This window comes from Antedon bifida, chromosome 11 (genome assembly GCF_963402885.1).
Source record: "Antedon bifida chromosome 11, ecAntBifi1.1, whole genome shotgun sequence".
NCBI classification, from domain to species: Eukaryota; Metazoa; Echinodermata; class Crinoidea; order Comatulida; family Antedonidae; genus Antedon; species Antedon bifida.
The window spans coordinates 12,882,699-12,898,145 of NC_136236.1; the positions used below are offsets into that span (position 1 = coordinate 12,882,699).

The 15,447-nt window shown below is 32.6% G+C and overlaps 1 protein-coding gene and 1 long non-coding RNA gene across 4 annotated transcripts; one reads left to right on the forward strand and one right to left on the reverse strand.

The window, feature by feature from the left end:
* Window positions 1-1,518: 1,518 nt before the first annotated feature.
* LOC144855579 (uncharacterized) lies at window positions 1,519-12,005 on the reverse strand. 3 transcript variants are annotated; one of them, XR_013614836.1, is made up of 4 exons: window positions 11,927-12,005; window positions 3,175-3,297; window positions 2,094-2,249; window positions 1,519-1,600 (listed from the first exon to the last, which is right to left on the reverse strand). It is a non-coding gene; the product is annotated as an uncharacterized LOC144855579 (long non-coding RNA). The 3 variants fall into 3 exon arrangements; XR_013614837.1 differs by lacking the exon at window positions 11,927-12,005 and adding an exon at window positions 6,223-6,252; XR_013614838.1 differs by lacking the exons at window positions 1,519-1,600; window positions 3,175-3,297; window positions 11,927-12,005 and adding an exon at window positions 2,436-2,521 and having other exon boundaries at window positions 2,197-2,249.
* Window positions 3,075-11,502, forward strand: LOC144855206 (uncharacterized). Its single transcript, XM_078713017.1, has 7 exons — window positions 3,075-3,139; window positions 3,450-3,987; window positions 7,689-7,751; window positions 7,853-8,242; window positions 8,535-8,846; window positions 9,756-9,820; window positions 10,021-11,502. The coding sequence occupies exons 2-7, from the start codon at window positions 3,453-3,455 to the stop codon at window positions 11,260-11,262; spliced, it is 2,607 nt and encodes an 868-aa protein (XP_078569143.1). The 5' UTR covers window positions 3,075-3,139; window positions 3,450-3,452; the 3' UTR covers window positions 11,263-11,502.
* Window positions 12,006-15,447: the final 3,442 nt, after the last annotated feature.

A 15,447-nucleotide genomic window follows, 5' to 3' on the forward strand; every position in this document is an offset into this window, starting at 1 on the left:
ATCAGAATTAAAGTCGAAGTTTAATAACTAATAATTGTTTAGTCAAAGAACTGTGAAGTATTTAAAGAGTGAGAATTTAAAAAGTGATACAAAAAATAAATCTGGAATTAAAAATGTTCAGTGTCCAGGGTCCTTACTTTCTTGTTGGTAGTATAGTTGATCTGTTTCATCAATGATTTCACATCTATTTTAACATTGACAAGACTGTACCTTGCCAGTTGCTGTGGGACAGGTTCATCAGGTGATGTTTCTACTGGTAATGATTTTGGTGGCTGAACATCAATCAATGACTTCTGAAAGTAAATGGTTCAAACAATTAAAAATCAATTCAGTTTGCATCTGTACAAGCTATATTTTGTGGTGGTCTCTAATTGTAGGTGGGGGGGGGGGGGGCATTTAGTGGAGATATAGATTGATGTGCTTGCCTTCCAATTCCAGGGTTCAATCCTGACTTAGTGTAAGGGTTATAATTTACTACCCTACTCCCTAAGCCTCAAATGAGATTTAGTTTATAAACACAATATCCATCCTAGTAATTGTCAAGTTACATTTACCCTTTCCTAGCAAACTCAGGTGCATCTTACATTTTGTATGGTGTGTTCCCCGATGTGTGTAAAGCCTGGCAATGTGAAAGGGACGAGATTGTATGAAATAAAAATTGATTGGAAGCATTTCTACTAGAGGGCACCTTAAAACAAAGAGTCTCAATTGGAAGTTTGATTCCAAATATTTGAAAAGATCTCTTAAAACTGTCATTTGAATCCTCTTTTGGTAAGTTCAGTTGAATAAATATATAAATGTAATCTAACCTGGAGGATTTTCTGTGGTGCTTAGTGATTTACTGACGATTTCATCATTTTTTTTCTTCTTCAACTTCTATATAAAATTAATTTTATTTTGTCATTCGCATTTTAGTCCGTTAAAAAAACAAAATTAAGCACAAAATAAATAAATAAGCAATTAAAATATCTTTTACAGTATAAATGTTGATAATTTTTCAGAAGCTGTTTTAAGTACAACTGTACATTAAATATATTGTTTGTATAAAAACTGTCTGTACCTTGCAAGTTGCTGTGGGACTGGTTCATCAGGTAGTGTTTCTACTGGTAATGGTTTTGGTGGCTGAACATCAATCAACTACTTCACATCTGAAAGTAAATGGTTTGAAAAGTTTAAATCTGTGAACTGTCAATCAATTTTCAGTCAATAGATCAATCAATCAATTATGATATTAATTTTTGAGGCTATACAATTATAAAATAATTGATTGGTCATAAAAGAAATTCATCATTACTATTTCAGAAAAAGGGAAAAAATCTACTCACCATAATATTTTAAAATTATTCTCTAAAGATGAGCTAAAGTGCTAATTAACTAAATATACAAGTATTGTATGCAGTGTTCTCTTTATTGATCCAATTGATTAATCACTCTTGGTCAATGTAAACTAATAGACACGTGTTTATTTAATTCCTGTTAGGAGTCAAGTTATTCCTGTAAATCTTGCTGGCAAAACCTGCTTCAGAGAACACATGCTATCAGGTCACGTTACATACAACAAAACTACAATTTTAGGTCCATTTTCTTTTATAATCATATACTTAATTACAAATATTATTAAACAAAAACAGTGTTAAGTGTATGAATTTATTGTTATGAATGCAAAATATGCAGTATCTAATCAACTTAAGTAATAGCATACAAAGTGGTCGTGTGTAAAATGCTCATGTACCCAATTCTGTATAAAAGAACTATGTACAATACACTATTAGAAAAGAGTGGGAATCATCTCGCGGTATGCTGATCATGGTCATGTACACTGGGGTCTCTGGGAGGACAGTCCTCTACTAAAGATGTCACCCAGTATAAAGAAACAACAAATAAAAACAATAACATAAGGTTAAATAGATTATTCAAGCTAAGAATACTTATTATGGTATTTAGTATTCTGATGACTGACCCAATAATAAATCCTCGACAAGAAAAACATTTTTTTTGTATGATATGGTTTTTTGTCGAGTGCACTTAAAAATTGCAGTGCAATGTCATTCAGGAGAATTATACAAAAATAAACATTTCTACAAGTAGGATACTAAGACATTTGGTGTTGGAATAGTTCTTTCAAGCTCATCGTGATGGATGATTCTTCTCCTCATCTCTGGAAACCTTTCCATCAGTAAAAATGCTCTTCTAGTGGTGATGATGGCATCAGTCTGGCTGTTGGATGAAATGGCTTGAGCAAAACAAATCTAGAATTGCATAAAACAAAAAAAAGCAATGAAGTTTCACCACATAAATTCAGCTTTGTTGAGACTGATGATGATAATATGTTGATGATGATGTTGATGATAATGGTAGCCATAGTGATGATGATTCCTCTAATAAAAGATAAAAATATATAAAGATGAAAAGCAACTAATTGATACAAATCATACTTGGCCTTGTTTGGGATGGATTGAGGTGTGTGAGGGCGCCGTACAAGCATTGGTCCTGACGTCCCATTAGCCATTTCAAACATCTCTTTGTTTGAGCTTCTCAATATTTTCTCTTTTCAATTTCTTGAGTCCAGATCAATTATTGTTCATGTTGGTATATTATTGCTTTTTTCCCCGGGGAAACCCATATTAAGGGGAAAATGTGATGGGTCCCGAATGCGTCTCTATTGTATTATGAAAAACAAAATAGGCCTGGGTAAATATTCAGACTTATTATTCCAGACATTATTGATGTTTGGATAGTTTTATTATCAAAGATGCTGTACTGTACCAACATTTACAACATATTATATTGCACTATAAATTTGTTTTACGCTTTTACATTGTCAAATGTAAATTGTACCTAAAATACTACAATGCCTTAAATAAAATAATAAGGTCGGCTGCATAAAATAAAACTTTAACAAATTTGATGAAGTAATTTCCCCAGAGACATGTCATATTTGTTACTATGGTAACTATTCAAACATAGTCTTATCAATGTGCATTATCAAACAATTGAAGAGGAAATTATGAACCTGTAAATTAGCTACTGCTTGCATTTATTTTCTGTAAAGCATACAGATTTTTTTAGCACGAACAGACGGACGTGTACTGGACTAAAGTAGAAAAACAGCGATCAATTTGGAAAAAGGGATTGTGAAGTAAGTAATCACTGTATTGTAAGCATTAATCCTACCTCTTCAACATTCACTACCAACATCAAATATTTGTCAAAATGTATCTAGACTAGTAGACAAAAACCCTTTTGGACAACCACAATAGCCTAATCTCATTTCCACAAGTCTCCTGTAATTACCACCTGCAAAACAATTGATCTAAATTGAATTACTAATTTAATATGTGTTGTCGTCGTTATTATCGTCATCATTATTATCGTCATCATTATTCTCGTCGTCGTTATTATCGTTGTCATCGTCATCCTCATCATCATCATTATTATTATTATTCCAGGAAATGTCAACAGAAGACTTAACATTTGCAGACTTCCTTTCAAAAGTAAGTAAAGAGTATGAAGGTGAAAAAGTCTTTTGGCTGAAATTATTGCTATCTGACCACTGTTCAGGAGCATTGTTAGGCAGAGATGACATCCCAGCACTTGAGCTGTTTAATGAGCTTGAGGAGAAAGGTTACATTTCTTACGAGTCATTAAATGTAGAAATTCTAGTGGATATAGCTGAAATAACGGAACAGAAGAAGGTTTTAGAGCTAATAGAGAAGCTTAAAAATGAGACAGCCAACAAGAAAGAAGGCAACTTCACCAAGGGCAAACCAATAACGCCATTTCGCAAAAACCTGTACAATGCTTTAAGACAAAATTCAAAGAAAGTACCAAACATTGCTCCTGCCTACAAACTTGGACATGTACAATATAAGAATATTTGGGACTTTGTATTAGAGCTGGAAAAGAGCAAACTTCTGGAGGATACAAAGGAGTCAAAGGAAAGGTTTGCAAAACAACTTGACAAAGATGCGGCAGATATTTTGCTTGGTACAGTATGTATTTATTAAAAAAACAATTGATGTGATATAATGCATACAACAAAGAAGACCATCATTTAACATTTAATACTAGCCTTTTGTAACATAAAATTATTCAACCCTCAAATTCTTTTGGTATGTACAGTATGGACATCCACATCCCATTCAGTTCATACCAATTTACAAACAATAATCAATATCAATAGTACTGACGATGATATTCTATATTAAATGTTATACAGTCAATTCTCCCAAAACCAGAAACATTTGTCTAATTTTATTGGAAGGATGACTAGAATTAAAAGTTTATAGGTTTAGCTCAATTCAAATTGTCAGAATTTGTGAGAGAGAGATAGAAACTACTTTTTTTGTTAAGGTGTAGGTGTTCTTTTAGTGTAGATGAACGTTCCGAGACATCTACATCTTTATCTGTTGACCGCATGGAAAAAGGTAACAATATTTTCAGAATTAAAAAACATTCCAACACAAAATTATAATTTATTATGTTGGACACATGGAATATTAAACTACTGTGCTCTGCATTTGTTGCTTGTGTATTTTGTAGTCTATGCCTGTTAAAGCCACTTGTCATTAAGAAGAATAACAATAAAATTGGCTCTTTTTCACAGTTGAGTCCTGTAATGTATATGTACAACATCTGGAAGCATCCACAGCAGAATCCATAGGCCCTATTGAAAATGGTAACATTTTTTACTTTTATGTCAAGTACTCCACATAATGAGAGCTGCATTATTATGCTTGTTTACTATTACTAGAGGGTGAGCTCGCTTCGCTCGCGCCCCTCTAGGAAGTGTAGACGATGGTTTTCGGAATGATCATGACTCTGGTAAAAAGGTTTTAGAAGGACGTATTCCTTGTATGTTTTCTGTCGGTTACCATCATTACTGAAAATGCTTGACATTTGTAGAACTAACCCTTCTCTGTTTCACAGTGTCTTAGATGATTAATAACATTTTAAAGTGTAGTGTTTATTGTTTGGTAGGTCCCTTATAGGGCGGAGTTGGGGAGGCGGAGTTCATTTGAGGGAGGTGGTTATTCGAGGGATATGTTTAATTTTTTAGTTTTAATAATATGGTAACATTTATAATCAAATGAAATCCTCTAATAGATATGAAAAGTGCTAAAAAAGAATAACAAATGGTTGGTAAATTGTACAGTGCGATGACTACAAATAGTATAATTGTGTTATTTTAAATATAATACAATATTGTGTGTATAAATGTGGATGGGCGTTTATTAGATAGTTGGGTTGGGAGGGGGGGGTTGGGTCGGGATTATTATTCAAAGTGATGTTATTGGGGAGGTGTTTATTCAAATAAATACCATACTAATAATTAATACATCATTTAATTTAAACATCTTTTGAAATTAACAAGAGAGAAAACGTTTTAGACGGCTTGCAACATGGGCAGACATCCCAGTCCTAACAGGACACAGATAGCCTACAGTTATTTCTGCCAGCTTACTGATCAATAAAACTCGGCTATCGGGATTTCACTCGATTTTAAACAAAATGTCTTATCATCAGATCTCCCTATGTAATTTTATAATACTATTCCTCACAATATATTCCGATGCTTTATGGCGTATATTTAATTTGATCTTTATTAATTTGCAGTATAATTTTTATTTTTTAACTACTGTACCTTCACACGCGCGGTCCGTTCTGAAAATAAACAAAAAACTAAAATGGCTATAACGGCCAACTTAGTTGAAACCAGGTTGTTGCAAGGTGAACCCATCGTGAACCCGGAAATTACTTCGGCCCGCGTACAATTGAAATTGAGTTGAAAATCTACCGATGAAATCAGACATTTTGTTATAAAACCTTTTATAATATCTTCCTAAGATAGAAATATGGAACAATATCGTGAAAACTACTGTTATCAAATTTATATTTCACGGTACATCTGAGATAGATCAGGTAGGTATCCAAGGCAGAGATTTGTACCAAAGTTTTTCCATTGTACTCGCCTATGTCAGAATTAACCATAATTTATATATAGATTTAATCAGCACTGAAATGTTACCTACAATGTCACTATCAATCCTGTTTTATTGTTGCATTTTTAGAATTATATGATGTCTATGTTGTAAGTGATGATGGTGAATGGGTAAATAATGTGATAAGAGATCTGACAAGAATGAAACCAGACACTAAATGCTTAAGTCAAAAACATTGGAATCCTTCAATTACTGGAACAGAAAACATGTCAAATCTTACAAACAAATGTAAAACAGTAGTAGTAGGCTTCACATCATTAGAACAGGAAACTCAGGTTTCAAAAGATGTTGCTTTAGCAATGATGGATCGAAGGACATTTATGAAAAACATGAAAATAGCACAACTGGTTATTGCACAAATAGACAAGAATGCAATAATACCACAATGCATCAGGGAACGAGTATCTGTTAGAAAAAGTTGGAAACCTGGTTTTTATGAAATGATCCTGAACACACTAAATGAAGAAGGTAAAGTTTTGACATTTCTAACGTTTTATTTACATAATTTCAATTTACATCTATTCGTCTTGCTTTCACTTTCAGGTACAATGTACTAAGAAATGAAAAATAAAATGAATTTAATACAGTACTTAAACTTACTTACAGGTATTCAATTGGAAGTGATAATAGCAAACAGAGAAGAAGAAAATGGATTCTATAATTTATGTATGAACAAATTTCCAAGACTGAAAACATTGTTTGAAAACATTGGAGTTATGTTAAACTATTGTAGTTTGGGATCTATCATCTTCCAACTTTTTGTAAATGATGCCAACAGTTTGATTATGTTATGGGAAAGTCATGTCAAGAAAAAGTTGAAGAAAGATCTGGCAGAGATATTAGAGTATCCTGCAAGTGAGTTGGAAACAGAAATCGATGAGCATGAATACCAGGATGTTCTATGCAAACTAATGGCAAAAGGTAGGTTTATTTTAAGTTTAATTTATATTTAACATCATTGAAATTAGTGCCTGATCGGAGGTGTTGTAAAGTAGAAGTACTGTATGTGAATTGTTACAAACAATGTTGATTTTATTAATGTAAGATGATATTATCCAAGAGAATGTCATGGCAAACGTTTGAAGAGAGATCTATCCCTAGTAGCTTGTCTAATGTATAAATGTGTTCACAGCCTTGTGCCAACGAGATTATTAAACAAAATTGAGCTGACTGGCGGTATTCATACTTATTTAACATGTGGAGTAGAATGCCTAAATATAACAATACCAACTATACTATTAGTAAGATGAACTTGTCGTTTAAAGTTGCAGGCGCTAAAATATGGAATAACCTACCAACTTATATTTAAATATTCTCCAACAAGTTTAGATATCCCTTTTTTTTCATTAGGTAAATATAGATGAATCTATATCTCAGTCTATTGGCTGTAAGACAATATTAGGTAATAATAGTAAATTAAAAGTATGGGTTGATTTACTTGAACTTTATCTTTATTGTCGCAATTCATTCTATAAATAAATTGTAGTTGAATATAAAATATCGCATATAAAAATAAGAAACATTGTACTAACAAGTACGGTATGTGATGATGACGTGCAAACAATAGAAGTAACAGTTTCGTAAAGTAACTACTTTAATCTTTAAAATAATAATAAAAACTCTAATTAAGACATTATAATTTGTGTACCATGAAGCAATAACAGCAACACTGGAATTCTTTTAAAGATATACATAGGCCTACAGATGTGCAAGATGTATTCATGTTACAGTCTGAAGACCCTGAAGATGGTAAACTTTTTTAATTTTCATGAAAAGGATTTTTAATTACCTGGGAATCAGAAAAATACACTAAAACATTGTTTTATCTTGTTTTATTATTACATTTCTAGCTCTTTATGATTTCTATGTTGTAAGTGATGATGGTGAATGGGAAAAAAAGGTGATAGAGAAGCTGCAAAACCGAAAACCAAAAGTAAAATGCCTGAGTCGCCAAGACAAGAAAACTTCACTTAGTAGATTAGAAAACTTGTTAAATCCTACACAGATGTGTAAAACGGTAGTAGTGGGCTTTACGTCAGAAGTACATACTCATCTTTCAAAAAAAGTTGTAACACATATGCTTGAGCAAAATATATTTGAGAACAAGACAACAGCACAACTGATTGTAGCAAGAATAGATGAGAAGTTTAAATTACCTGATCACTTGATAACAGTAGATATTTGTAATAGTTGGGAACGTGGGTTCTATGATATGATCCTGAACACATTACAAGAAGAACGTAAATTTATTTCATATTTACCAATATTTTTATCTTCATAACTTAATCCCATAATCTATAACATGCATTAGAGTATGTATTTGTATGTTGATTTACTTTACTACTTTTGCAGAAAAAATATAATTATAGTTATAATGGTTTCTATTTTATTTTGGGCAAATTTCAGGATGGATAAACTATAATTTATCCTGATTAAAACAGCTTATAGAGTAGATTGAAAGAGTCGTAACCCTGATATAAGGGGATTGAAGCTTCTTGAAAATTCAATAATATATTATTTGTATATTTATAGGTATTCCAATTAAAGCAAAAACGAAGGATCCGGAAAACAAAAAATGTTTATTCAATCTTTCAACTTTTAAAAGATTGAAACAATTTTTTCAAAAATGCTTTTGCGCCATATTGAGATGTATTGAAACGGAATCTATAATCTTCCACCTTTTTGTAAACGATGGCAACAGATTGAAGGAATTATGGGAAAGTCATGTCAAGGAAGAGTTGGATAAAGAACTGGAAGCAATATTGGATTGTTCTGGATGTGAATTAGAAACAGATATAGATGCACATGATTACAAGGTTGTTCTTAGAAAACTAATGGTAAAAAGTAAGTGAGTTGATTAAAAAAAACACTATTTATTTTTAGGTGATCACATAAATTGTTATTGTATACATCATTTCTGTATAAAATTTGTGCGACAATTATCTTAAAAAGTCAAGTCAAAACTGGTTATAGTAAGATTTTCAACGTGGTCAATCAAAATTGTCCACGCATTTTTTTCGCACAGCTCGTAAACTAATGCAAAAAGTCTGTTTTTACAGTTCTTCATTCACTACGTTATAAATTGCTTTCATTTCCATGAACTCTAAATGTCATTATTTGTCTAACTATTATGGAAGTCAATGAGTTGTAGATATGAATTTATGTACACATTTGTTATAATATGGCTACCTGAATTTAAAAATTACGACTTTCGTCTAAAATAATCACGTTCAAGAGAGCGCATGCCGCTTATCTATTCCCGATTTTATCTCAAATTTTAATATGTGCTTGCTCAACCTTTCTCATGAATTCATTTTGATGACATCATCGTGCCTACAAATTTGAATAACGTGGGTCTTCAGGATTAAATTGAACTTGAACACAAAGTAGATATGAATTCATAAAAAAATTGTGTCTAAATATGCAGAATAAATGACACATAATAGGCAACAGATCATAATATGGCATACATACATTTTTTGCGCTCGTATTTTAACGTATGTGAATGTTACGTTTGCGCAGATAAAAAAAAAATATTGGTAAAATTATCTTTTATCACAAACATCATAATTTTTCAAAGTGATAAATTCAATTGTAGTTATTATATGTTAATTGTGTGATGAGCTAAATGTTTAATTGAGTCGTTTCCGTATTTGCTTTCTTAATTTAATATTTTATTACAATTTTCCGTAATGACCCCAAAAATATTGAAAACGAATTACTGACAAAATATTCGCTATCAATTTCGTTTAGGTGCAAGCAGGGAAAAGGCAACCGAAGGAGCCATGGTATCAACCAGTACTACATCATTACATACAGTAATTTATCAATTTATCAAACTTGCCTATTGATATGGCATACTACTGAAACAATTTGTTGACTTGAAATAGACACGCATTAACCTTTTCCAACCTGGACAAAAAATATTCAGATTTGTATTAATAACTAAATTCCTTTAGTTTATTATACAACCCAAAATCCTTGAATAACAAAACTAGAAATACGTTTCATGTTACAGGTTTCAAGTCAAGAAATGCATACTAGATGTGAAAACCATCCAGATAACGAAGTACTCTTGTCTTGTGCAACATGTAGCAAACGTGCCTGCAAGAATTGCCAACATTTTGTGCAGTGTTGTACAAAACATGATACTTTACCAATGATATACCTTTCATCAACACTCGTTATCATTGACAAAGACGATAAATCCATTACTGTTACTGAAAGGCAAACATTTGAAGTGAGGGCAACTTGTTTGGATAAAAGCAATGCATGTAATGTAGCTTCTACTCTGATAAGTCCATCAGGTGAAACAACTGCAACTGAGGTGAAGGACATGGGAAATGGAAAGTATAGAATAAAAGGAAAATGTGATGAGGAAGGTGATTGGAAGATGAAGGTCACTGCTGGAGTGGAACACTTAAAAGGAACACTAGTGAATATCAAAGTGGAACCACTAGGACTTGTACATACTACTGATACAATAGCAGACTACAAAGTAGATAAAATATACCCAGTAACAGATGTAGAACTAGATAAAGATGGTTGTATCTTAGTATCTAGTCTCTCTAATGAGTTACTCAAGTTTAAACAATCAGGTGAATTTGTTGCCAAAATTCAATTGGCACACAATGTTAGAGTCAATAAAATGCATACAATGGGTAATGGTCGCATTCTGTATAGCGACACAAAAGGAAAGAGGGTTTTAATGTGTAATGACAAATTTAAAACTATCACTCAATTTGGTAAAGGAATATTGGAACATCCAAGTGGGTTGATGGTAAACAAAGAAACAGGAGTTATGCATGTCGCAGACTTTATTGCTCATTGTGTGTTTAAATTTAAAATCGATGATGGAAGGCTGCTGGGTAAGATAGGTTTTGAGGGTGGAGAATTGTATTATTCACGTGATGTCAGTTTAACCAAGGAAGGTAATTTATTAGTTACTGATTGGGATAATCATAGAATACCAATGTTTGATGCCAATGGTACATTTGTCAAAACATTTTTAAGCGAAGGTGAACAAGATGGAAAAGTCAGGTATCCCTGTGCTATAATAATGGACAGGGGTGAAAATATAATAGTAGCTAGTGAAAATAAAGTACAATTATTTGATAAAAATGGTGTTTTCATCAAACGAATAGATGGTATAAATGATGGTATTAATAGTCCATGTGGAATCAGTGTGATCTCCAATAGACCAAGGAGAGTAGCCATTGCAAATAGTGGAAAGAATAATGTAAAAATATTTAATTACTAAACAGCCAAATGCGTTTGAGAATAATTCCACCTTGAATCATGTGTAACAAGGCCAACAGCCATTAAGTCGCGTGCTACAATGCATAGTGATACCGGACCGACAGACAGACCGACAGACAGACCGACTGACATAGTGAACTATAGAGTCGCGTCCACGCGACTAAAAATGCAATAAATATCTTTATATAGTTCTGTTTAAAAAAAAAGAAAGTTTATTTATCCTGCTGTAATCTTAAAAATTTAAATTACAACATTTTAAACATTCAATGATAATAACCAAGGAACTTACTAAATGTAATATAATGTATACATATGATAATTTAATGTATGATCTTTGCACATTTAATTCATTTTTTTTTAATCTGTAAATGAGAGACAAATACTAAAACCTTATTTACATTTTAGTCACAGGGAATGTAGTGAAACGTTTATAATGAAAATAGAAAATAAAACAAATATGCTTTGTGAACTGATATTTTACATTTCTATTGGTTTAACAGTATAGTGAGTCTTATGGTTACCAATTAGTATGGTATACAGTAATAGATGAGTTTGCATATGAACAGAAGGCCTTATACACAGCAAAAATTAAATACGGACTCTGTTACATACAGTTTGATTACTTCACGATGGTCATGCAAACCTTCAAAAGTCAATGAGCTTACCTTATTTTTAGTAGTATGGTTGACAGACTCTTTCATCAATGATTTCACATCTATTTTAACATTAACAGCTGTGGGACTAGTTCATTGGGTGCTGTTTCTACTGGTAATGGTTTTGGTGGCTGAACATCAATCAATGACTTCACATCTGAAAGTAAATGGCAAGAAAAGTTTAAATCTGTGAATTGTCAATCAATTTTCATTCATTAGATCAATCAATCAATTATGATATTCATTTTTGAGGCTATACAATTTACTTGAATTACAAATTAATTTATTGGTCGTAAAAGAAATTCATCATTACTATTTCAGAAAAAAAGGCAAAAATCTACTTACAAAAATATTCTCTAAAGATCAAAAGTGTGCAACAACAAGCATTATGCTAAATTAACTAAATATACAAGTATTGTATGCAGTGTTCTCTTTATTGATCCAATTGATCAATCACTCTTGGTCAATGTAAACTAATAGTGTTTATTTAATTCCTGTTAGGAGTCAAGTAATTCCTGTAAATCTTGTTGACAAAACCTGCTTCAGGTCACTTGACATACAACAAAACTACAATTTTAGGTTCATTTTCTTTTATAATTTTATATTTATTACAAATATTAATAAACAAAAACAGTATTAAGTGTATAAATTTATTGTTATGAATGCAAAATATATGTGTAAATAACTATTTACAGTACACTATTAGAAAAGAGTAGGAATCATCTCGCGGTATGCTGATAATGGTCATGTACACTGGGGTCTCTGGGAGGACAGTTTTTTACTGAAGAGGTCACCCAGTACAAAGAAACAAATAAAAACATAATTATTACTACCACATTTGGGCACATCACACTGTGTTTGTCAAACTAGTTGGATAGTATAGAGCTTAAGTCGCCACTAGACAGTCAATCAAATCAAATATTTACCTCAGTACCACTAGCGGATGAAGGTTTAAGTTTTCTCACATCAGTAGTAGCATCACCCTCAGCTTCTCTACTGTTCTACTGTACAAGCTCAGCCCTGGCTTCTCCTGCCTCTGGTGTTATCTGTGACTTAAGCTCAAGTACCAGGCCAGCTTGGCTTCCTGGCTTTTCTACATCTGACAACACTTGAAGAGTAACATCTGATTCATCAATTGCTTGTTCAGCTTCAATTTCATCTCCAGTCTTTGTATTTGCAACATTAGTGTCATTTGTAGTAATCTGTTTCTACAAGTACAAAGATAAATACAATTTGTATGGATAAATTAAATAAGACATTGATAATTGATGATGAATTTTCTATCTAAAATATACACAAATGACATACCTTATTTGGTTAGGATATTGCAGATCACCTGACACTGTAGATAACTGTCTGCTTGGATCTTGTTTTATTCTTTGCCAGCATCCTAGTCCCTTTCTGTGTCTTCTTCTGAATAACTCGCTTGGAGGATGAACTGGGTTTCTACAAGTGGATTAAGTTATACAAAAAATGTAGTGGTGTTTCATCATAAAAATCATTAGAAAAAATAGGAAAATATTTTAATATAGTAATTTACATAGATACACTAGTAATAATATAATATGAAGTCAGTGGAAAAGGGAAGGGCAACTAATATTTTTGAATAGAATAAATTAATTTAGTTTGGTCTCAATGTGCTTATCTATAAGATGATGATTTTAGAGTGTGTGCACAAAGTAAATCCTACCTCATTTATCTTGGTGGTTTCAGTATCACTCGTCTGGTAACTAACAGCCTATGAGTGAACTATGTATCTGTTGCCGGTAGTGATAACCGTCTGACATCAGTGTTACATATTCTGTGGCGTCTTACAAACTACAATTGTTCCATCATGCAATTCTGAAAAATAGGTTGATATTTTCATTAAAACATTGTATTATTACAGTTATTATCTTAAATGCATCTCATAGGTTGTTGATTATTTTTAACTCAGCATGCACCTGATGCTCCGGTAATAACCAAAACTTGTATGATGTAGGCTAAATCTATATTTTACAACTTTGATTATGGTAAGTATGGATCAATACCAGAGCATATTCTACATTTAATTTCCCATTTAATTTTCCTGTTTGGTGGAGCAACCACTTCATTACACACTGTAAACTCACTTGATTGGTTAAGCTTTCTGTCCTCTTTCTTATGGCCTCATCTGCTGCATCATGGTTGTTTGTCTTTCTGTGGCAACCATTCTCCTTTGCTATCAAAGAGGCCTGAGCTTTTGCTAGTTAGATCTACCGTAAACCTATCAAAATCTATATTAGTCACTCTACAATGTAAGGTCATGTTTACCTATAAAAAAAAACAATGAAGTTATATATTAATATTATAAATAAATCCAAAGGCAAATTACTGAAAAAATGACAATGCTGTAGGTATCAGTGGCTGGATCTCAATGGAGATACAAAAAAAAACAAGCGAAAAGCTAAATCAAAACGATAAAGTAAAACAGCCAGAAAAGTTAGCAGAGCTAATATATTTGAATAGCAAAAGGATTGCTTTAAATACTAAGTTAAAGACAAATGGCACTTTTGTTAAACCTACCTTCACTCTTCTGGGGTTTTAACATGTTTATCACTACTTGCTTTTGAATCCCATCAACCCATTATCAAGATGCACTTGACACCGATTGGTTGTCCTGGGCAGTTGCCACCGTCAAAATGACTCCACACCTGAACAAAATCAAATGAATAAAATTAGACAAAGAAAAACACACAGAATACATGGACACTGCACAACATGCAAGGGAAGATTAGTATCCAAGTGAAATGCTTGGCATCAGTGTTATGTCTTTTATCCTTGGTTTCAATCGCCGTATCAGTTCAAGTCTTTGGTTTTCTTGTCTTAATATCTGTCAAATTAAACAGTAAATAAAATAAATATAAAATCATATCTAGCATAACATCTAGATACCATTTAAAAAAATATTTTTATAGAGAATACATACCTTAATAATTGCGCTTGATTTTCTTGGGCCCAGGCCGCACACAAACTGCTCAAGAGCACGGTTTATATACACTCCAACTATTGCAGAAACTTGCGCAATACAGACTTCTGAGGATGACTGGCGTGGGAGTTAAAATTGATAGTAACAGAATTGTGGTCACTCTCTACGGGATTAGCGGTAACATTAGTGGTGACATTAGTTGCTATGATTTTATCGGGTCTGTTTGTAAAGGCCAAGTCGATAACAGTCCCATTAATGATGTCATTACTTGGGCGAGTTACATTATCAACCAACTGAATCAAACCAAGTGGTTCGACAATATCATTCAGCAACTTGTAGTCAGGTTCAGTCGATTTAAGCCAGTCAACATTAAAGTCCCCAAGAAGAATTACACCATCATATCTGTAAAAATCGGGCTGGACTATTCGTTGGCTATTCGTTGGTCCTTAAGTCGTTCGTCTTCATCATCAAGTCGTTTTTCATCAAGTCGTTCGTCCCCAAGTCGTTCGTCATCAAGTCGTTCGTCTTCAAGTCGTTCGTCTTCAAGTCGTTCGTCTTCAAGTCGTTCGTCATCAAGTCGTTCGTC